We start from the raw sequence: 24,237 nt of genomic DNA on the forward strand, positions 1-24,237 counted from the left end.
TATAAGTCTATTGGTTTGCGTTTCAACATCATCATAAACAATCTTCAGACAGCTCACGGTGTATTTGAACATCTTTAGTCCGTACATAGTCTGTAAGGAATTAAGAAACCTGTAGTTTCATTTATTTTAGACTCGATGGCTCAACCCATAGAGAAAATTACTGAATCTTATTAATAAAACTAGTCTAGTTATTCCAATTTACCGCTGTAGCATTACCAGGGGTTCCATGTTTATTTTTATACTTCAACTTCCATACACATCAAGTGACATACTGATTACCTGCATCAGGAGCTGAAATAGATCAATAAATGACTTATGATACACTAAGATGAATTTCTGTGTTTGCTTTGGGTTAATCGAGTTTATCGCTTCCAGATGTGTATAAGCATAACTACAAACTGGAAAAAAAAAAAAAAAAAAAAATCTCCAATAGGGGGCAACACTGTGGATGGCATGTTTAGCTTTTGCTTATCTGTGGTTTTGTTTTGTTGGATAGGCCGTTTCTCGTCAGTGGAGGGCAATGTTATTCATATTCCACGTGCCGTGTGCATGGATTAGAACAGGCCACTTGTGGTCACTTGTGAATTTAGATCTTTAAAAGTCAGGAGCGCGCTCTCCCTGTCGCTGTCTCTCTCTGCATTTTACCGCTATCCTCCATCTTTCCCTCTGCCTGATGTAGTGTGACAGTGAACTAGCCCCTAGCACTCTTTTGGTGTGGAAACAATCATCTTTGACAGTAAGGGGGTGGTAAGGGGACTTGGGGGATGTTAACAGCCTTGGGGACAGTGAATGATGAAATGGATAGATAGATAGATAGATAGATAGATAGATAGATAGATAGATAGATAGATAGATAGATAGATAGATAGATAGATAGATAGATAGATAGATAGATAGATAGATAGATAGATAGACTCCATTTATAATATTTTTCTATTTGCATTGTTTGAAAGAAGATAATTAAGATAATTATTTATTGCATTTTATAATAGTGTAATATAACAGAGAAATATATATGGTCAGTAAGGATAGAAGTAGCTTTTTTGTTTTAATTGTGTCTTATAATAGCGCTTGAATTGCTTAGATTATATTTAATAGAAGGCTTTAAAGGCCGCTTAAATGTTCTGGAGTTTTCTTCTGGATATAGAATACACTCTGTACACACAATTCGCTGCTCTGTGATTCAGCGTCATTATAGGGAAGCCATAAATGTAGTATTTTATGTGACATGGTATGAAGTCATCTGACTTTCATCACTTTTTCTGCGGCTTACTGCAGTGTATTTCTGATCAGCTATGGTCCTGAGGGCAGACTGGAAGAGGAACGCGTCCGCGTGAATGTGGAAGCCTGTTGGTCTGGCTCGGTTCAGCTGCCTCGCCCGCTTTAACCAGCTAATAAATATGAAAACAGCGGGTTTAAACTTTTATTCGTTCACTGCTTGAAAGGATTATACCCATCTATGGAGTCCCATGTAAATCTCGAAACCTCATAATGGCCAATGTTGTCCCATAAAAATGTGTTGAACAATAGACGCTGAATAGGGGCTCTTTCACGCATAAGGGTTTTTCACAAGGGTTCATTGAGAACAGGCCGACCGCGCCACGCCCCTGGATAATCTTTCTGCCGGTGAAAGCGCGCCTCTGAACGGCAGGTGCGTGTGCCAAGCACGGGGGTCATAGTGCTTCCTAACGTAGGGGAGCCAGCTATGGAGAATTCGCACAGCTGCCGGTAGGAATTTTTTCAGAGGCTGTCACTTCTATTTAGCTTGCTCTTTTTCACTCTTTCAAATGAAGTGGTCTCTCTAGTGCCCATGTTCTCTCGACGCCCTGTCCCTCTTAAGAGAAATAAAGCGCCGCTAAACTGCGACACCCTTTAACAAAAGCGAATGGGAGCCCGAGCTACCCGGTCTCAACGCCGTGAAATTGCAGATTAAACAGAAAAGCGGACCTACTGACACTTGCGATGTGTTTCTTCAAGAATGCAAATTCTTAAATTGTTACGTTAAGCGCGTTCTTAATACGAAGACTCTGACTATTCCCTTGATACCACTTCATTTATAAAGTTTGAAAAGATAAATCGCCTGACCGCGCAGACTATATAAACGTGAATCTCTCTCTCTCTCTCTCTCTCTCTCTCTCTCTCTCTCTCTCTCTCCTTTCCGTGGATGCACACAATGATTAATTGTCTTCTTCTTTTTTTTTTTTTTTTACACTATTTATCAACACCAGGCCACAGTCTCTGGATTTGTGTCTCTTTGTGGCCAACGTGCCCTCCTCTGATACAAAACTTGCACTTATCCCATGAATATCATTAATACAGCCTGTCCCTCTGTTCTTAATCTATGTTCAAAACCTGCCCCAGTCCAACACATTCTCCCCTACGGCTATGTGTCCATAATCTCTGCTCAGATGAGTGCTATTGCAGCTGGTTAGGAAAAGTCTATCTGTCAAAGCACAGCACAGTTTTTTCCTCACTAACTGGCAGTAGAGCTCATTTCCTTCGGTAGGAGTAATGGGATACACGTGAGGTTTATCAGAATAGGAAACTGCTGCACTTTGATCATTTAAAGTAACTGGCTGTGTTTTTGTCCTGTGACCAGTTTGCACATGAAATCTGCTTTATTTCATTACTTTTTTTCAAACACAAAGATAGAACCTAATTCATTTTCTCCATTTGAAAGTGAACCCAAAATAAAAAGCACTGGTATAGATAATCATCTTTCCATTAAACTTTCATCCAGAGCAAGTTAGATGTTGAAGGGGCCTAATTATAGTTTATGTATTTTCACCAGAACAGTTATGGCTAGTGTGTCTGGCTCATGGCCACAATGAGGGTGTCATTATGAATGCAGAGAGGGTTGACCCCACAATAAACTGATGGACACTAACCAGATGCAACCATGAACCTTGTGACAGCTGACTAAATGCAGCATACAGAGAAACACATAGAGATTTTCTGAACAGATAGCATGGAGTGTTGTGCAAGGTTTTGTGTCACAGTCTGCACCAAGTGTGTGTGTATTAGCAGCCAGGGCACTGGGGCCCGGAGGCGATTCCTGTGTGTGCTTGCGATAAAGGGGAAAGGGAGGAAGTAAGAGAGGGGTGGGGGTTTGGGGGTAGTGAGAGCATAAGAGTCAGTGGAGGATGTTGAGGTGGGGGGAGGAGTAGAGAGAGAATGAGAGAGAGAGAAAGAGAAAGTGAATGAGAGGTAGAGGAAAGAAACATGGGCATAAACCCAGCAGAGCTTGGCGCTTCCATGATGCTGTCAGGACTCCTGGATCATGTCCCCATTGGGCCTTCTCTCTCTCTCTCTCTCTCTCTCTCTCTCTCTCTCTCTCTCTCTCTCTCTCTCTCTCTCTCATGAAATGAGGGGAAGAATGTTTTGGCAGGGTAATTAAGAATGGCCTCTAAACACAGGAGTATGGCAGGAACGCTGCAGATGAAAGTAAATGATTAAAATAATTAGAGGCACTGGGCTGACGAGCTGGAGTGTGGGGTGGCCCCCGGACATTTGTCGGTAATTAGATAATTAATCTGAATGCAAATTATGAGTCCTAACGAAGCAGTCAGGCTGAACCAGTGACAAATGCCGAGAGAGAGAGGTGGGGGGTGGGGGGAGGTTACAGAGAAAAATTTAAATGAGTTATGACACATCGAGCCTCACTTTCACTACAATGATTCCCTGTGAATCTATTCATATTAAATATGTTACAAGAACTGCAGAACACAGAAAAACTAATGTAGGTCTGCACAGGAAGTGCAGGCATAAACAAATCATTAAAAGAGCACATGCTTGCAATGTACAAAATCATATTTTTCCCCGTGTTTCAAAGTAGTTTCAACTGCTATAGGGTGTGTTATGTAGTGGGTAAAAACTTCAAAAGGTGTAAGATGAAATCAACAGTATAGCAAAGAGACTTCCCTCACCTGTATTGGAAATACAGGATAATTATTGTTCTCTGTGTTTACTTTTGCTGAAGGACACGTCCTATGAATTGCCTTTTGTAGGACATTGTCTGGAAATCAAGACAAATCTTCATTACTAGTTTGAGCTACTCAGCATGAAAATGGTAGAAAAACAAGAATTATTATCAGGGTCTGAAATCTTAAATATAGCATTAAAACGCCAGCAGCATCCCCCAAAATGATGGTAGACCTATGCACCCCATTGAGGTGTTACTGATTTAGAGATATTGAAAGAGAATTTCCATCATAAATCGATGTTTTCTAATTTATTACATAATGTCATAATGCATTTTGATGTGATTTGATCACGTTCGTAACTTGATTTGATGTGATTTGAACAACGCACTTCGTCATCTCAGAACTGACCTTTCGCCACGTCTATTTTCAGGGACCGAGATTTTCATCACGTGACAGCCTCGCCTCGCATAACTGGCTTCCTTTCTGATGACATCAGAAAAGCGCGCCGAAGTAACTTTTGCTGTGTAATTTCTTATCTCAGCAGTGTGTTCATTCAAAGCGCATTTAGATCCTCTTTTTGCTTTCTTTCATCTTACAAGATGGAATATTTAATTGGAATTAGGGGCCAAGATTTTGTCTTGGTTGCATCAGACAACGTTGCCGCCAGTAGTATCATCCAGATGAAACATGGTAAGATTTGCGATACTTCGCTACTTAGCTGTGTGGGTGACGTTAGCTGGGGTACAATATGGCTAACAGTTAGCTAGTCATGCAGGTAGCTAACCTAGCATACTGGCTAGTGAATTTCGGGTGTAGTTTCGGATTTTCTGTACGAATCTCGGCATGTATTCAATATAAACCACCCGGTTTCACAATCCTACTTAGTTCTCAGTGCTATCCTAGTTCCATCCATCTTTTCGTAAATTTAAAGAGAAAAGTGATTTCATAGCTAGCTATGCGTTTTTGTGTAGATTTCCCCACACGTAATTAACAAGTCGTGATCAGTGATGTGTGGTATCGCTGTGTTATATAAACTACAAGTACGGTCATCAGTTTGTCAGTCTTTTTGCATTGTTTATGTAGTTTATCTTTAAAAAATGCTCTTAGGAAATGATTTAGCGAATCCATTATGAAAGTGAAAGTGATTTTTTTTGGTTTTCTAGTCGAACTTCGGTTCTTATTAATAGTGAGTAGCTATCTAAACGTTAAATGTTTTTACTTGATAGTAATCAGAAAGGTTTATTAAACAAATTCATGTATTGAAACGTATGCGACGTATAATGTTATTTCACATGATTCGTAGAGGTCTAGGAGAGCAGCCCTAATATAAATCTGTTATTAATTTTAGATTATGACAAGATGTTCAAACTGAGTGAGAAGATCTTGTTGCTGTGTGTCGGTGAGGCTGGTGATACAGTCCAGTTCGCAGAGTATATTCAGAAGAATGTTCAGCTCTACAAAATGCGAAATGGTAAGTACTACCACACCGCTCAAAGGTATGGAGACACTTGACTGAATCTATTTTTATCGGTTTATATGCATTCAATGGTTTATGTTTAGATTTGTTTCTAAGGCAAAAAGTTTATGGCCTGTGTATGAAATGATTTCCAAAACAAAAAAATAAAGTAAAATTATTTAAAATGTCCCCTCAGCAAATAGTTTTTATTCAACACTTTAGTCTCTCACCCTACCAAGGATCGATGGAAAAGCATCAGGTGGCTGCCTCATGAAGCTGGTTAAGAGACCACCAAGAGTAAGGTTGTCATCAAAGGGAGCCTACTGCCAATAATCTAAAATCTAAGACAGTCAATATTTATTTAATACAACATAAGCACCTTTATTATTTCATTGTTTTGATATGTTTACTGTTTTTCTAGAAAGTAGAAAATAGTAAAATAGGATTTGTCATATTTACACTTTTTCAGGCTGGTTTGTGTAAAGTTTAGATTTGGTGTATTATTAGAATATTAAATCCAATGTTGTCTAACTCAAGTCCTGGAGATCTATCACCCAGCAGAGTTAATTTCAATCATCATGTCTGGCACGATCCTCCCATCTAATGTTCAGATACTACTACAGGCCTTGGTTAACTGGGCTCAGTGTTTTAGATTAGGCTTGGAACAAAACCATATCCTAATGATTCCTTTTGTGTAAGCATCTTTAATGTGATTTCACAAGAATATGCATAGTGGTTTGTACAAATAAGTCTTGATGACATATATTATAATTTATTTATATTTTGGGTTCTCAACAATGTAATCCCATTAGGTGTGTACTCTGAACTTGCATCTATTTTAGTAGGTGCATACCTTATATACCTTAGGTGTATTAATTTTTTTAATGGTTGTTGTAGATGTCATGGTGATGTTAAATAAAACACACATTCTGTTTATTTTAGGGTATGAACTCAGTCCAGAAGCTGCAGCAAATTTCACCAGGAAGAACCTCGCAGACTACCTGCGTAGTAGGGTATGTATGTAGCCTTTTAAGCCACAGCAGCCAAAAAATCAAGTAAAAAAATTGAGACATATTCAGCTGCATAAGATTTATCTGGCTTTTCATTGCTACTTAATCACTGTAAAAAATGTGCCATTAATTAAAAATCCAGTACATTATGAACCTGATGAAAGTTCACCTAAGACCTGTATTATGAACTTCATTTGCCTTTTTTTGTTGTTGAATGAGTGCATCTTTTCAGTCCTAATATTTTTTAAAATTCTAGACTTTACACTGTTGTAGTTGACTCAAAGTTAGATTAGATTTTTGCTTTTCTGTCCAAGTCTCCCTAAGTGCTTATTTGTTAACACTAAACAAATCTGTAAGCATAACTCACAGCGGGTTACCAATGCTGTGGCTGCGCCACTCACTGTGCTTAAATGAAGGCCCATGTTGGCGGGCATTGGAGACAGATGCCAGTATGTTTTGAGTATCTAGAGGTGTGAGCCAAGGCTCCACGGTCCCCAGCACCTGTCTCCCCTACGCGACATGATCCTCCCTCTCTCAGAAGGCCCCTTCCCACACGTGTGTACACACTTGCACGCCCATCTGTGTAAAAGGCTCTGTCCCGGCCCTGTTGTCTGTGTGTTAATTTGTTAGGAAGAGTGTAGCTGCTGCTTGTCACAATAGCAGAGGGAGAAAATAATTACAAAAAACAATTAGAGCAGCTGATGCGGGAGGGGCTGCAGTGGGAGGGGTTTGGCCCAGAGGGTGGGGGAGGGGTAGGGAGGGCCTTGGGGGCAGCAGGCCAAGTTCTCAAATCAACATGCAGCACTTCTGCTGCTGGTGCATGCTTAAAGAATGGTCTTGTCTGCCACCTGGGAGCCCTTTCCCTCTAGGGTTAGTGTTCGTCGTGGAGTGAGTTGAGTAGGCTAGGGTTAAGCAATAAGTGTAATGGCAAAACAACACCTGAAAAAATATAACTATTTTTATTATTTTAAGGCCTCAGGTCTTAAAGCTTTGTTAGAGGGTTTTTTTGAGTAGATAAAGGGCCTAAATAAGATGATGACTTTTCTGCATTTCTGTCACACGTTCTGGAGAGCACAATAACTACATTGAGTGCTGAGGATCTTATCTACCTGTTTGATCCTGGGAGCAGCTTTGATATTCAATAAGCAGCATCCCTGATGTTCACCATTCAGGCATGTTTTCATTTCTGCCAGCATCAACGTGAAAGGATATGTTTTAGTCTCAGATAAGCCCACCTAGGGCTGTTAATGTAGATACTCTTGTCTCTGCTGGCAGAAGTCCCATTGGGACTGATGGGAGGTAGAGAGGTATTATGCGCACTGTGTATGGACCAGAAAACATCTGGGCCTTCGGGGAGCCCCAGGACTCTCCCTGCTCCCATCTCGCTCAGACACATAGATGGTGAGAGAGAAAGAGACAAAAAGAAAACTGGAGATGAGTGGTTTGTCTTGTAAGACGACATCTAGCTAAAGCCTTCTCATCTTCATCGGCATACTCTTTTGAAGACAATAGCCAGTTATAATCTTTATACTAGTGATTGTAGCTGTAACAGTTTGGCATGTTTTGCCTTAGAGAAATATTGTTGCATCCCCTTGGTTATGCAGACACAAATAATTACAAGCACCATATTGCACATCATTCCCTGTTACTGCCACATCTGAACAACTGATATAGCAGACTTGGGTAGGAAAATGCCAGAAAGGAGAAAGGAAAAACATGGCCTTTGGAAAAGGCTGGAAACATGGAAGAACACACAGTAAGAGGCAACGCACACATCCAAAGAGATAGAGAAAACTACAACCCTTTTGGCCATCCCAAAACTGTTTTGTTCCTTACCTTCACTGATTTTTAGCCTAAAGGTTAGTTTGGGCGCTAATATTTAATGGTCCTGTAGGCTAATCCTCATGGGCAAGGTGAGAGAATTGCTGTTGTGTTAGGAGCTACCTCAGATGGGGCACGTATGAAACAGGTGTCGAGTTAAGAGAGAATGGGTATAGATGGCACCCTGGGGAGCTCCACAGATCCCTTGTCGGGTATCTCATCCAGCCTTGGCGCTACATCCTGTCTGCAGGGAGACTGGGATGAGCCTTAGCCAAGCCTTCAACACTTCCACTTCCAAACAGGCCCCGGGGAGTGCAGGAGCTGGCCCTGTAGCCTCTCGGGCGAATATGTGATCCTTCTCCATCATCCGAGCTACCTCCACACAGCAGATTGGAACTCGTCATCTGCTGACTGTTAAACCATTATGATAAAATGGATGCTAAGTCAGACATAGCCATTAGTTTGGACTCTACTTCAGTTACATGTAGGTCTTGTAAACACAGCATGGTGCAGAAAAAGGAAAGGATGTCATGGCTGGGGTGAAGTGGGAAGTAGTTATAGAGGAGTGGAGCACAGGGAAAGGAAAAGGGAGAGAGACTGACTAAAAAGTTTTAATGAGATCTGGCGCAGCTCCAGGGCAATGGGGCGAGGGTGGGAGACTTGGGGGGGTGGGGGGGTGGGGAGGCACTCGAGCAGCAGGGGTGCTGTCTTCCAGCAGATGTCACACTGTCGGTGACACCAACGACCCCCCAGACCGTTTGACACCCCCCTCTCCTTTTCTCTCCGTTTCAGCTGTTTCACACCCGTCTATCTTTCTTTTTCTCTCTCTCTCTGTTTCTCTCCCTTTCTCTGCTACTGGTTTTGATGTTGGTTCGGTCCTTCATTTTTGTTGAGTAAACTTGTTAATTAAAACAGTGTTTTTAAAAACAGTGGCGCTAACTTTAAAACTCTTTTAAGGCAATTATTTTTTTATTCCTCTGGTGTTCACATGTAAGTCATTCCCTGTGTCTCCTTTTCCCTCGCCTCTCCCTGATGTCTGATCAATCAATAACATGCTTTCTCTGGCTCTCCCTGGTAGACTCCTTACCACGTGAACCTGCTGTTGGCTGGGTATGATGACACTGAAGGGCCTGCGCTGTACTATATGGACTACTTAGGGGCACTGGTCAAAGCACCCTTTGCTGCACATGGATATGGAGCTTTCCTCACCCTCTCCATCCTGGACAGATACTACAAGCCAGGTAACACTGCTTTTTTAAGTGCTCAGTTTATTTCACTTGCTCTTGTTTGTTCTCTCTCTCTCTCTCTCTCTCTCTCTCTCTCTCCCCTCTTTGTCCTGCCGTTTGTGTATATTTCTCAGATGAAGTTCTGTTTTATGTGTTGGCAGGCTACTAGTGATGTCTCTGTGTTTGCTTCTGTGTAGTTTTGTGGACACTGAATGCCACTTTTGTTCTGTGTGCAGGTCTGACGAGTGACGAAGCTGTCGATCTCCTTAAGAGGTGTATAGAAGAGGTAAGCTCTCAGCCTCAGCACAAACACACTCCTTACACCTGTTTCTCACCAACCTGTTCATTCTAGTGCTCTTCTGCACTCCTCTTTCTGCTAGTGTGAAAGGCTTTTGGGATCCTCAGCTAAGCATTAGCAAGACCTCTAGCTAGTAAAAAGAATCGGAAGTGCCATTTCAGCTGCTTCGAAGGCCAGTGTTGGCTGTTTTGGCTGCTTTTCCTTACTCGGTTGTAGGGCCTCATGGTCTTCCTCTGCTGCTCTCTTCCAGCTAAACAAGCGCTTCATCCTCAACTTGCCCTCTTTCACTGTCCGTCTGATTGACAAGAACGGAATTCAAGACATGAAGATGCCTCTGCTGGATGCAAAGTGATCAGTCACTGCTGCACCGCCATACAGCCCCATTTTTGTACTTCAGATCTGATTCTTGGTCAATAAAACATTAATACTGTTATGATCCTTTGTTTTTGAGTCATGTTTTGAGTCAAAAAGTCCATTGTTAAGAATTAATTAATACATCATTACCGAAAAATAATTTTGGATTTCACTCTACCCACCCACTATAATAACTAGAATATAAAATGTACAAATGCATTGCATGTATGGTGTACTCTTATCGTTTCCCAAAGCTATACATTTTATGTTATTTTAAAAATTCTGTCTCTTAAAATGGTCCAAAGAAAGTAAAGGTTTTGATTGTTCACAAACAAAGCAAATTTGCAGCTTTTAAATGTGGTTCTTGCTGCTTTGTTCTGTTTGTGAATTTGCAGAGAACAATAATGCAATATTAAATGCTTACTTTTGATAGAGATAATATACCACTGGGCTACCACTACTGGAATCCCTGGCTGAGGTTATTTGACCTTTTGTGTCCCATGAAAGTTCAGGTTCTTTTGATTAGTTTAATATAGCATGATTAGAATTCACCCTGGTTTCTGCATCTCAAGAACAGTTCAACTGTTACTGTCTTTGGCTGCGCTGTTGTGTAGTATTCAAAGTATTCTGTACTTTTAAGTGTGTGCAGATGTGTGTGTGTGTGTGTGTGTGTGTGCGCGCGCGCACACATCTCCCCTCTGCAGACAGGTGAATTTAATAAACATTAAACAATCCCTCCTCTCCCCCTGAACACACCGGAATCTGGAGGAGAGGGTAGCATATGTTTGCCCGCAGGCGTAGAGGCGCAGCACAGCTCTGTCAGAGAAAAGGGGCAGGGTGTGGGTGGTGGGGGGTCATAAGGTAGATAGTGCGATTGGGGAATTGACACTCAGGTTGTGCGAGTCAGTAGGGGGGCAGGTATGAAGGTGTAGGCCCCAGAGCAGGTGGAGAAATGTAGAGTGGCAGATGGAGTGAGAGGAGAGAGAAATAAAGAGGAAACACTGCGGTACATGCTGGAGCCTCCAGGGTTATCTGTTGAAACTCTGTATCCTTGAATGTGATGTGCATTTTTGACATTTTTACTACAGAGGCTTGGCTTGGGTTAGAACATTACAATGGAGAATTCTCCAAGCCACACAATGAATGAGATCTGTGGCCAATTTAAACAGAAATAAGTTTCCACAATATATGTATGAATTTAAAAAATAAAATCAAGCTCTATATGAATAGAAATGTAACATAAATAATCCGTCCTGTCATTGCTGCTATGTAATAAATGAGGAAATATACCATCTCTATTCTATTTTTTTTTTCTGTTTATCACTGACAAATGGCTATTAATGAGAATCAAATAACTTTGGGTCTGATGTGAGTGAAGTATTCCCCAGGATAAAGTTAATAAAATATCTTGCAAAAGTGGGAGTGTAATTTAAAAAAAAACATAAGATATGATAGGTATTTGCCAGACAGCATTCAATATTTTGTTTTTAATAATATATTACATTTACCTTGAAATACAACAATAATAAGAACAGTAATAACATTGATAATAAACATACATCAGGGAGTACAAAAGAACCATGTTTGTATTGTTATTCAGCTACACATCTCCCTTCCCAGTAGTGGACAGTCACTCTATTTGCTTGATTACAGTTCTCATGACTCAGTTCTCCCAGAGCAAACAAATCAGGATCTGAGTGGGGGCACTCCTTCTGGCCATCCCTTGATCGAGTCCAGGAGGAGGGGAATGGGACGACCCTGTGCAGAGAATACAATGAGCTGCCATTGTCTCTGTCCAGAGGACAACGCCTCCTACAGGCACGTGCTCAGACATCACAGAGGACGACTGAAGATTGAACCCATCAGCAGCAGGGGTGCTGCTTCTAAGTCAGACTCAAACAGACAGACACACACACACACATAAATACAGTCACACTCTCCTAAAGGCTGGGGAAGAGTTCGCTCTCTGTCTGTGTTTTCCAGTCTCCGTGTGCATACGGCAGTACTTCACTTGCGCTGTTTCAGCTCCTTCTCCTGGTGGCCCTTGCCGCCTCCTTCCCCTTTGTCCAGCAGTTTGAGGGCCTCCAGCAGGTAGCTCTGAAAGGCAGAGAGCGCAGCGCAGATGGCCGGTGTGCCAAAGCCATGGGTGAGGAGGCTGAAGTGGGTTAGGCTCCCTTGCACCCCAGGCTCCAGGCATGGGGTGGGCCGGCTGGCACCCAGCGGAGACCTGTCCTGGGACATCAGATCAACAAACTCCTTGCAGATCTCCCTGCATTGGGAGTGAGGAATGAGATTTAGTGTGATTTATGTGCAAAGTGTTGACAACAGTACAGAAAAAAAAAAGCAAATATACAAAATACAGGATCAAGGAAATATTTTTCCTCTTTATTATTGTTGCTTAGCTGATTTTCATCAGTAGCAGTTGGGCTTGTTATTCCATGGAAACATGATTCTTTGGAGATTTCTGCAGGCTGAATTTGGATGAGGCAGGTTGGGACTCACTTGGTGGCTAGTAGCATGCTACGCCTTGTGGATAGCTGGTCTGGATCACTCTGCCTGCATAAGTATTCTGCAGTGGCTCTGGCTGGGAACTCCGTCTCACACACATAACCAAAGTCCCGTGCCAGGTGGACTGCCTCTCCTTCAAAGTAGAAGAAGAATACAATGTTAAAAAAATCAGGCAGTGAAATTCCAGGGTAGTGAGAAAGTTTTCAAACTGTTCATATTTTTCATATAGGTGTGTTATAACAGTTGAGCTGTTGAGTTTTACTATGAACATTACTGTTTAGTTCAATTCTGTTTTTGTAATGTATTTCATTGCATGCTGTCTGTCATGTCTTTCTCTGCATGTACATGTGTACGTACCTTCCACCAGAGCTGTGAGGAGTGTGACATTAGCTGCCTTGCGGCGCCCGGCGGGGAGATTGAGGCCAATCTTTTCCAGGCGCTCACGCAGACAGCGTCCTCCGTTCTTTGACTTGGCTCTGAGAGAAGAGAGTGTGACAGATGATCAGAAGCGCAAACTCTCTCTCATTATCTCTGAGCTCCTCACATTCATGTATTTTACGCTCCCCACTCTCCTTTCTGTGAAGATTACTCATCCTTGCCATACAGTTAAGAAAACCTGAGATCTCTTTGATATAATTCTGATACTAACCTGCACATGCATGCAGTGTGAGATATGACCTGGCTAGGCTGTCACCCATAAAGTGAGAAAAGTGAATATTAGTTAGTTATTTGATTTTATTCTTAAGATGAAATAAATACATAAGTACTTTTAATAAGAATGCAGGCTGTGTCTCTGCAAAAGCTATGCAAAGCTATTCTGTTTCTACACTGATTAGAAAATCATGAAAATATTATAATTTAACACACTACATATATATGTATCCCATTATATGAGTAAAACGCTATGTCCATTGGATCTGCATTGGATTTCAGTGGATTTCACTTAAATTTCTTTGTTGTTTGTTTAACTTGTACTGACTTATAAAACCCTGAAAATATATACAGGATTCTAATTCTATTTCATTTCTCCTTTGGTTTAAGACCTGTCAAACTTGTTTCATAAAATTACTACAATATAATGTTAGCTCCAATTTTTGTTTCTAACAAAAAACTATTGTTTGTTTCTGTTACAACTTTGACCAGTTTCCTCTCTACACTTCACTCACCTCCTCAGGACTCCACCTAGCAGCGAGGCATTGAGGCACTCGGGTGGAGACAGCCTCCTCTGGACCTCTCCCACCGTCACCTTGTACTTGGAGGTGGAACTGAGCAGTGACAGGCGTCCGGGCACAGAGCAGAACACCTCCCCGGGGTTGGACACACCTCCCAGGCCCAAGCCATCCTTCCCGAAGGAGAGGACAGACAGAGAAGAGCCATTCAACTTCGATGGGACAGGAACTGGGTAAAGGAGAGCAGGAGAGGAGACAGATGCATCAGCCTTACGGGGGACAGAAGGGTTCTGATTTGTGCGTTTTTACACTGTATGTTGTGAAAAACACAAAAGAAAACAAAGCATGACCTGTACTGCTGAAGGAAGCAGTCTGGCATAATGTGACACTAATGTCAATAAGTACATCCTTTTAGTTACCTTTTCTCCTATGAGTTGACAGTGTTCATTTATGTTTTGAAGTTAGTACCCTGTACCTTATTCCTCTCCCATTTTATTCCAATACTAGATGTTCCTGATTTTTAGATGCCTATTTTCTATGCTTTTTATATTAATATTAATATAAATTTTTATGCGGGCGGTGCGCACTTCTTCGTGATGCTGCCCTGTGAAAGCATTGATTCGCGGATGTAAACTGGCGGGTTTAATTGCATATTCTTAGCGTGGATTCAGCGCCGGATATATACCACTAAACTCCGCGCGAAAATCCACGTCTTCATGTGGTCTCCAAAATCTTTTAAAACCAAGTAATTGATCTATGCTTCTCTCGGCCAGTGCATGAGCTATGACTGCACTGCTATAAAATACACTTTAGTTATCGATGCTTAGTGACCCTATAACTGAAGAGCTTGAAACTTCTGACAAAAAGCTTTCAGCTGAAGTTTCTGAGGGTCTAGTTCTCCATGACCTATAAAAATTTCTTGCCATTTGGATGGAAAGATCACAGTGTGAATTCCTCATAACTCATCTTTACCCCCACCCCCTTTCCCACGCGCCTGTTCTAATCCCTCTTATTCTCTCATATGACCATGAACAGTTCATTAACAGTTATTGCCTTAAGGGTTCAGTCTGAGTGTTAGAAGATTTTTTTTACTTCATATAAAAAATGGCAGTGCGGAATTATTGTGTGTGTGTGTGTGTGTGTGTGTGTGTGTGTGTGTGTGTGTGTATGCGAGGGAGAGAGATGGAGGGGAAACACAAGGGACAGGGCAAACAAAGGGGGGCGCTTTTCACACACACACACACACACACACACACACACACACACACACACACACACACACAAATCCACATGCACATGCACATGGACACAAAGTGTGTGTGTGTGTGTGTGTGTGTGTGTGTGTGTGTGTGTGTGTGTGTGTGTGTGTGTGTGTGTGTCTGTTGGTGAAAAATTGCCTGAACACTCTCACCCTACCATGTGTGTGTGTCCTTCTGTATGTATACATACTACACTTGCTCTCACTATACACACATTCCCCTTTCTCCTGCACTAGGGTCTTACCTTTCTTGATAACAGAATGGTCCAGGATCCCCAGAGATGATGCTTCCTCCATCCCCTGTTTGAAAAGGACAGAAATATCTTTTATCATCATTGAACATGCTCATCACTTTATTCCATCGCAGAAACTACTGGGCATATAAATGCAGGATGCTTGAATGGGTCATGTAGACTAGAACAGGTAGACTAGATGAGACTATCTGGAACAGATCAGACATGGGTCATTTGTGAAGATCATAGAAACTAAATATTTATAATTTGTTCAAATGTATTTTAGTTTGATGAAGCTTTTGAGTCTTTAATTATTACAAAAATGTGACACAATCAGAAAGACTTGGTTAATTTTATCTACTATTAATATCTTTAACCCTATATATTCTATCTATTTTATTTGTTTTAGTTTTTTACATAACACATTAGTCTAATGTTGAACTTACTGGATGACAAAACTGGTGCCTAAAAAAGATAGCAAACGATTTTGACACTTAAGCTTTACTTTGAATCTGTCACAGAAAAAAATATTTAAGTATTTAGAGGAATTTAGATTTGTCAGTAGCAGTCAGTATGATTCTCATTATGTTCTGTAATTTCTTTCCACACATAAAACTTTCCCATATCTGTTATAAAACAGTGATTTCGTTTAGGTATTATCATTTCCATGATGTCACCCACATACTAAGTCAGAGGAGTGGTTATAAAGACTAAAATACTATCCTCATTTGTTTCTTTTTATATTCTTAGATACAATGGCCTAATTGTGTTTACATATATTAGACAAACTGTGTTTAAAAGTAGAATTACTGTGTGCTTGCCGTTAAATGTCTCTTGAACTAAGGTGCTTTTTGCAGCGTTTTCTCCATCATAATAAATAGCTCTAGGCGCATTTAATAAAGCAGGTTCAGTTAAAGGATACATACTTTTCAGAATAAAAATAAACTTTTGGATGGGCTAATTTAAAAGAGTGTTAAAAGATTATTTATATTAATTAAAAAAATATTTGTAGACTAGTCCACTTTAGTGCTGATTTGCCGAACTAAATTAATGCTCCTCAAATGTGGCTTACAATAATTTACATTTAAAATAATTAGATCTAGATACTGCAGACGACATTTTACATTTGTCCTCTATAAAAAAAAAAAAAAATCAACATTCTAAAACGATGAGAGATGGAATTATTTAAATAATCTAAAGAAACGAGGTGTGGCATTGCCTTCCAAAATAACATGAATTCAATAAATAACGTGAATTTCAGTCTTTTTCAACGCCGTTCTTTTTTTTAATTAATTTTTTTTTTTTTTTGTGGTGACCACACTCCAACCAGTTTTAGGGAATTCAACCAATTATTAGGCTACATCAGATATTACACTCAATTACCAAGTACAATTAAATTATATACAGTTTGCCATTTTTTTTAAATCCGTAAAATCGATATACTGAAACAAGTTTGACTGATCGGAAAACAAACATTCTCAGCATAATTTTCAGAATTTGCAATTCACTAAAAGTGGTCTAACTGAGCAAGAGTGTGACGTAGCTGTAATATTCAAGTTTAGAATAATTAGCTGCATGTTATCTGTAATATTCCTGTTTTAATTCTTTGATAAAAAAAAAGACCAAATAGGCATACATCGGGATTAATAGTAACATTTCATACAACTATTTGTTCGCTAATTTATTTGCCAAAAATATTGGAGCACTAATGTTATTCTGGGATTTGATAAAGCTTCGAATTCTCATTTAATTTTACACGTTGTAGTCAATGGCTGATGAGAAGACGAGGGAAGCGCATACAAGACTAAAGGCACTAAAGACTCGCCTGGATGTCTTCCACACCGTGATGACCCACCGCGTGCATTCCAAGCGGACCATCTCCAAGAGCGGCTGCGCCCTCCCCAATTCCATGGAGAAGCCGGGGTACTCCAGGATACTCCCGTCGGGGATCCAGGGTCAGAGCCCGATGAGACTGAGACAACAATGCTCCTTCTTCCGACCGGGTTCTCTGCTGAGTGTGCCAAGCAGCCTGTTGATGCTGATGTAGGGAATTAATTGATTGGTACGGATCCGGTAAGTGTGGGTATCCAGAGTCCTGATTCTGGGAATAGGAGAGTGAAGACTGGGGATACGGAGGTGGGAAATAGGGCGGCTGGAAGTCAGAGGCAGGAGTGTGGCACAGAGGAGGAGCCGTCGAGTAGGCTGCTTGGTTCAGTGTAGAGAGCTGCGAGAGTCGCCCACTCGGTGAGGAGCTTGACAGTCCATCCGCGCGGTCCTGAACATAGAAGTAATGGAACTTTGCTAAGACGATACTTTGAGATTCATCACAATTCTATAAGTGTTCAGCTATAAATATATATGAAGAAATAATGATTAAAATTGAAAAAAAGAAAGAAAAGTGGAAAAATATAGCATATAAATTGGTAAATGATTAGTGTATGCGGTATTATTGAAAAGTATAAACAAGCTAAAAAAGTATGTGATTCATACTTTTCTTAATATCGGTTGATGAGTTTAAAGATAAAAATAATGGCAGAATTTAAATATTAACATTAGTTAAGGCATATTACAATATTACCATTTTATGCATCATGTGTCTCACGCTACCAAGTGTTTTACAAAGATCAGCAGTAAGTCGGTAACACGGACAGCGGGATATGGCTTATTGTTTGAGCTGTTTTAGGAAACTTAGATGTTCTTAAAAGTGTCTTTATGACTGGGAAAGTCCTGTCATGTTCAAGCGAAAGCACACTGGCTATGATGCTTAATTAAGGCCAAATTCGATTTTTGCAGGTGCGTCACTAAAATCAATTTTGTGATAGTAGCACAGATAATCTGCTTTCAGTGTTAAAATACAAATTTAAAGAATATCAATACGCCTTTTCACTATTGTGAAATTTTATATCAACAAAAACGTTTCACGTTTGATTCGCAAATAGTCTCTTTCTATAACACAAAATTAACAAACAGCTTGTTTTAAATCCCTCTGGCAAACTGGCATTTGGATCTGACAAAGAGTAGTGTACAAGTGCACAAACTAAGGCACGAGACAGCTTGTACCAACACAACACGATAGCCCAAATCAGCAAGGTTTAATGTTCCGTTTCTGTGCGCTCTGAATTTAAAATTGGCTTGTGCTAATATCACATGACATGAAGTTCAAGAATTAACCAGGCCCAACTAGCGCTTTGAATAAGCGCTACACTCACCATAGTCGAGTAGGTGTGGACTAACATCTGGAATTGAATGGTGTAAAACTTGGTTCCTGTCTGCTTGCACGTCCACAAAATAAATTAAATATCCCAAACTCTCATTTAATGTACTCGACTCATAAAGACAGACATCAGTTTTCAATAACGATATGGTGTGCACAGTACACCACGTGCACTCTCTACACTATTCGGCGTGTTGCGCTATATCAAAGCATTTTCGACTGGTTTCCAAGTGCGCTCTTATAGCTTTGTGACCGCCGTGTACCATATGGGGGAGGTGGTCTGACTTAAAGGGACATGAATTAATTCGATAAAACTAACACTTAAATTTACCTCTGAAATGTATGCCTACATTTTAGAACCATATTGGTTTTTTTTTTAATAAAAAAAAAATGCTGGGCTTTTATTTAGTCTCTTACCCGCATTATACAGGAACATTCAGAAGCAATATGAAAATTTGTTCATTTTAATAATTTTCTTCTCTCGTTTTAGGAGTGTCTGACAGTTCAGTTTTTTCTGTCATATCAGGTCACATAGCCCTGTACTGGTGGTCCACAAAGAAAAATCCTGGAGCGTCAGTTTCTGAAAAAATCTTTAAAAATCCTAAAACAGTAGAGCAAATTTCAGATAATCCTAAATACGTTAACCTAATAAGGATGATTTGAAAATGGACACCCTCATCCCTTAATTTTCTTATTACTGCACTTTTGAAACGTCAAATATACACAAATATAATATATACAAATAGCCCACTAGACTATAGAAGGTGGCACTTTGGAGGAACCGGCACACTGGTACATACCAGAAGCTCCTATACCAACATAACCAATATCATACTCCGTTAACAGAAGACTTTTCTTACCTGAACACAGTATGGATCTGCCTTCGTCCGTGATTTCCACAACATGATTACGAGAACAGGGGAAAGCTATTGCCTTCTTCACAGCGTTGACTGCTCAAGACGAGACGTGGAGACTATACAAATTGAACGGGGGACTGAGGTCAGAGATGCGCCACTGGAGTTTTATTGACACAAAGATAGACGGGAGTTGAGAAGCGCGTTAGGGGCGGGGGATAATACAAAAAGTGGGGGTCGATGGGGATGCAGATCCCTAGACATAAGATGCAAAGTAACACCGGAATACACCATAATTGTGGCGTCTCATATCATCTACCAGTAGACACAACTACATACATCACAGCCTACAAAATATAATCTACCACTGGACAGGTAACCTATCTTTCCCTCTGAAATCACAAGATTGCACCCCTGAGATTTACACTGAATATTAAAGATACATACACAAGTAAAAAATCAGACATTTTCCATGCTTAAGCAAACGAGATACACCATCGAGAAAACCTCCAACTCGACACACCATCGATAGGTTTTCTCGATGGTGTATCTCGTTTGTTTAAGCATGGAAAATGTCTGATTTTTCACTCCAACTAGATACACCATCGATAAAACCTCAACCTTTGCCCCAAGTCGTTTATCATCAGCCTGAAATCCAAAACAGGTTGTAATAAGGACGCCATCTGGTGGCGGTAAACCAAGCTCATACGGTAAAACGAAAATAAACGTCCTTAAACGTTAATCACCTCTGAACAAAGACCCCTACCGATGTCAAATGAAACCAACTCACATTCACCAAAAAATATTTTATTTCAGTTTTAACATAAGAAAAAAAACCTACAGAAATACAATTTTAGAAAATAATATGCCACTCAGGGGAAAATAACTGTCTCAACAGTGCATCTCATCAAAAGATGTATACACAGTAGATGAAAAGGCAATGTGATCTTAGTCCTTGAGCAGCCTCTTCAGCTGGGCCATGTGGTGGAGTGAGCTCCTGTCTGCTCTTTTCATGCAGGCAGTTATATCTTGGCGGCAGAGCGGGCACTTCTGTGCAATGGCGCTCAGTGCCTCCTCTAGTGCCTCTTGGGATTGGGGGTCTGGGAGGCTACTGCTGGCCTCCAGCAGGCTCAGGGTGTCCTGCAGCCAGCCTTCCTCCCTGGAGAGGGTGGCTATCCAGGGCTGTGTGCTCACGCAGCCGCCCAGGGCCTGCAGGCCGAGCCTCCAGAGGTCGCCTGCCTCTTCCCACCACTGCTCCCACGCTGGGCTGACTCGGGCTGGACCGCTACCCTCACCCACCTGCAGTGGCCCGAGGAGGAACCGTAGGGCAGCGGAGAAGAACTGCCGCTGTCCGCTCTCTACCGGACCTGTGGTGCACATGGATGCTGCATGATCCCCTTCTCCTCCTAACGAGAAGAATTGGTAAGAAGCAAATAACTAACTTCAGTTTTACCATCTCATTACATAACAGCCTGGTGAGAAAAGCTGAGTGGCCCATATCATGAACATTTGGAAATTTGGAATCACATAAGCAAAGTACCTCAAATATTCTTCACCCTGTTTCAAAACATTATTAAGCTCACTATATGTAATCCTAACAATTCATGCAGTTATAAGACTATATATAGTCTTAACTGCATATGGTGATCATGGAAATAACATGAACGGTAAACTTCAATATTCTTAACAAATACCTGTGATGGTTGTTTTCAGTCTGCCAATCATGAGCCCCAAAGTACAAAAATTGGCTGCTAGGACCAAGAGGCATGGTTTATAGAAGAGCACAGGAAGTGCTTCACTTAGTAGTGCCTCAAGGGAGGCGAAGCAAGTGTCAGTCCTTAGAACAGAGAACAACGTCAATCGGTACATGAAACAAACTGGTCTATATGGGAATGGTATATAAACCTTTAAGGTCTGTATGTGTGTGTGTGTGTGTGTGTGTGTGTGTGTGTGTGTGTACCTGACTCGGTCAGGCTCTGTGACTGTGAAGTTAAGCAGGGTGGAGCAGGCTGTTTCCAGGCTGGGATCTCTGGTTACTGTTTTCCCACTACGAGTCCTCAGGGCAGTCCAGCCACGAGTGAGGAAGGCCACCAGCAAGGCAGGCGTGTCCAGGGAGAGGAGTACCTTCCTTGGCTCCTCTTCAGCAGACAGGTGGCAGAGGGCTGGGAGAAGATATCTGAGAAGAGAAAGCCATTCTACTTTACAGAGACATTGGAGCAGTGTCATAATACTATAATTTCACTCTAATTCAATACAATTTAATATATTTTTCAGACTACAAGTTTGACAAATGTCAAGTAATGTATTAAAAATGCAAACTGATCTGAGCACAAAACCAGTACATGACAAATCTTTTCTTTTAAACAAATATTACATTCCCAGTTTAGCAATACTTCTGAATTTGTTGAACAAACCTCAGGACATCCTCTCCTGTCCATGTTCCTGCTTGTAAACTGTCATTGACAGACACCTCTGACATCCAGTCAGCCAGCCCTTCATCTTTCCTCTCTTGTAGGTGATGTTTGGCATAGCCAATGAGGAGGGGCAAGAGGGCAGTGACCTCCTGCTTTAGACATGAGGTTTCCTCAGCTAGCCACACGCAAAGAGCGCGGAATGTGGCAAAAATGAAGGGATCATCATATTGGCTTGGGTTTACCTAAGGAAAAAGGAATTCAGGAACTCAACTATAATGTTTTTCTTTAAACTGCACGTATGGCAAATGGGCATTTTCTTAAGTAAACTATAGACATTTGTAAATTGTAAAAACATTACATTAAATGCTTCCTCTGCTTTGGTTGAGTAATAAGTAAACTGAATAATTCAGCAGTCATCACATTGCCACTGCTACTATTCTACAACTACATCAATTCATAAAGGGTATAATGCATAATGCATAGAAACCATATTATACTCCTTTGTGTTGTAAAATTCAGACTGTTGTCAAATATCAAGGTGTGCTTTCCTTGAAATACTTCACTATATTACATAAAACACAAAATTTAATTGTGAATTTACTGCCTATAAACATGCAATATATATTCAAGCACCTTGCACATTGTTCTCACCTGCTGCAGGTAGTAAATGACTGCAGAGAAAGCTTCCTCTAGAACCCCCAAGACCTGCCTGCTCTGCTGCAGACTCAACTCAGCAATGGCAGTTCCTGGCTGGGCAGGACTGCGGCTAGCCCCCTGGCTGCAGGCTTGCTCCATAGCTGCCTCCATGATCCGGAAACAAGCAGTGAGCACCTGTTGCTGCTGAAGGGAGAGCTGTGTCCCTGGTGGCTCCTCCAGAGTCATCCTCACCTCCACACATGCTCGGTTCACCAGTAGGCAGCAGAACTTAGGCGAGCCTGCGGGTTCCCATCCAGATAAGTCCAGCAGACAAGCAGACAGCACCAGGACTTGGCCCAGGTGCTGTGCACCAAGCTTACATTGCATCATTGGATGTACTGTTTCCCACAGCCTAGTAACCACATCCCTAAGCTCTTGGGTATGTGCCTCCCCTCCTAGTGGTGGGAGGAACTGCGGTATCCATGAGCACATCTCCAGTCTGTCCTGCTCTGGAGCTTGGCTGAAGTCCTCGGCGATGCCAACAAGGAGAGAGGAGAGTTCTGGTTGGTGTTTTTTCCAAGCACGCTGCCCAACATGGCCAGACAAGAGGTGAGCCAGGAGCGGAAGACCTTTCTCACGGCTGAGAGTCTGCTTTTTAAACACGGCTGTGCACAGAGCAGGGACTGCACCACGCGCCAACAGCTGATCTGGGCCTCGTGGGAGGGCACATACAGTGTTGAGAACCTGGTAGCAGTCAACTGCGACTGCCTCATCCAGGTTAGAGGCAGGGACCATGCCTGGCTCATTCCCACTCCGTAACCCAGCCTTGCTCTGGACTTGTGTCTTGCTGACTGGCATATCTCCTTCCAGCAAGCCCAGGAGGAGAGGGATGGTGGTCAACATCTGAGGATGGGTGGCCATGTCCGGGTCCGTGCTAAGACCGGCTAGCAGGGCCGTGCCCAGAGACAGCAGATCTGCAGGGGGCAACTCAGAGCCCTCACTCCCCCGGACAGCGGTTACCAGCAGGCGGGCAGGCAGGTTGAAACCCACTGCTTCAAAGATGCGATGCAAGGTTACCTTGTCCAGCTGACTGGCTGGACACAATTGTGTTATCTAAGTGGGAGATATTAAATGAGTTGTTGGATTAACCCATTCATTAAGGAATGATTACTCAAATGACTGGTCTATCTTACATTATCAACATAACAAAGACATTACCAAGAGAAGTGCTGCCAAAATGTGGCTGTCATTTTTGGCATGAGTGAGTGCATGAAGACTGCGCTCCAGGAGTTCACGCTGAGTAGCAGACAGGTTGTTAGTGTCAGGTACAGGACTGGAATCATCTGCTCCTGAGTGCTCCTCACAGTTTGAATGGGTGGAGACCTCCTCAAGACTCATAAAAGCCTCACTTTCAGCCATCCTCAGGGTTCTCACCATATCTGTAAACATAGCAGGATTTGAGCTGTGCTCACTTATAGTACCTGCGTATCTTGGTATTTTAAATTGACAGACATTATCACAAGACATTTCTCCCGATACAATGCAGTAAGAAGACTCTTAATGACTAGTTCACTAGACAGACATCACAAGCAGTCGACAAGCAGGCAGATAGACTGCAGTTGATTAGAACCAGAACACCGGAGGATACTGTTTCAACCAACGTTAACAGCTTTTTTAGGAACTATGGCGACCAATGTATTTTTTCTCTCTTGTAGGTCAAAGCTGTACCAACTGTGGATTGCAAATCTTTCGAGGCTGGATATCCAGTTAGCTAGAAAAGCTACCTCGCTAGTTACTTTACCAGCTCGTAACTCCGTAAACAAATATGCTGTAACCGTAAAAGGAAAATACACTTATTAAAAG

At 41.6% G+C, this 24,237-nt stretch overlaps 3 protein-coding genes across 3 annotated transcripts in view; 1 reads left to right on the forward strand and 2 right to left on the reverse strand.

Annotated features, from left to right (window-relative positions):
* The first annotated feature begins 4,407 nt into the window (after positions 1 to 4,407).
* Positions 4,408 to 10,170, forward strand: psmb2 (proteasome 20S subunit beta 2). The gene is made up of 6 exons (XM_027022233.3): positions 4,408 to 4,613; positions 5,272 to 5,394; positions 6,322 to 6,392; positions 9,289 to 9,451; positions 9,673 to 9,722; positions 9,985 to 10,170. Exons 1-6 carry the CDS (start codon positions 4,523 to 4,525, stop codon positions 10,084 to 10,086), a joined length of 600 nt encoding a protein of 199 aa, XP_026878034.1. The 5' UTR covers positions 4,408 to 4,522; the 3' UTR covers positions 10,087 to 10,170.
* A 1,386-nt stretch (positions 10,171 to 11,556) lies between these two features.
* tfap2e (transcription factor AP-2 epsilon) lies at positions 11,557 to 19,963 on the reverse strand. The gene is made up of 7 exons (XM_027022217.3): positions 19,331 to 19,963; positions 17,082 to 17,531; positions 15,269 to 15,323; positions 13,763 to 13,994; positions 12,954 to 13,072; positions 12,591 to 12,729; positions 11,557 to 12,357 (listed from the first exon to the last, which is right to left on the reverse strand). The coding sequence occupies exons 1-7, from the start codon at positions 19,373 to 19,375 to the stop codon at positions 12,096 to 12,098; spliced, it is 1,302 nt and encodes a 433-aa protein (XP_026878018.2). The 5' UTR covers positions 19,376 to 19,963; the 3' UTR covers positions 11,557 to 12,095.
* A 152-nt stretch (positions 19,964 to 20,115) lies between these two features.
* Positions 20,116 to 24,237, reverse strand: part of ncdn (neurochondrin) — a 4,390-nt gene continuing 268 nt past the window's right edge. The window contains exons 2-7 of the mRNA XM_027022215.3: positions 23,593 to 23,813; positions 22,390 to 23,487; positions 21,739 to 21,980; positions 21,285 to 21,500; positions 21,019 to 21,161; positions 20,116 to 20,730 (exon numbers count right to left, since the gene is read on the reverse strand). Coding sequence (XP_026878016.2) covers positions 20,273 to 20,730; positions 21,019 to 21,161; positions 21,285 to 21,500; positions 21,739 to 21,980; positions 22,390 to 23,487; positions 23,593 to 23,811 — 2,376 coding nt within the window. The 5' untranslated portion in view covers positions 23,812 to 23,813 and the 3' untranslated portion in view covers positions 20,116 to 20,272. The remainder of the gene's footprint in view (positions 20,731 to 21,018; positions 21,162 to 21,284; positions 21,501 to 21,738; positions 21,981 to 22,389; positions 23,488 to 23,592; positions 23,814 to 24,237) is intronic.

This window comes from Electrophorus electricus, chromosome 2 (assembly GCF_041902795.1).
Source record: "Electrophorus electricus isolate QZ-2024a chromosome 2, ASM4190279v1, whole genome shotgun sequence".
Lineage (NCBI taxonomy): Eukaryota > Metazoa > Chordata > Actinopteri > Gymnotiformes > Gymnotidae > Electrophorus > Electrophorus electricus.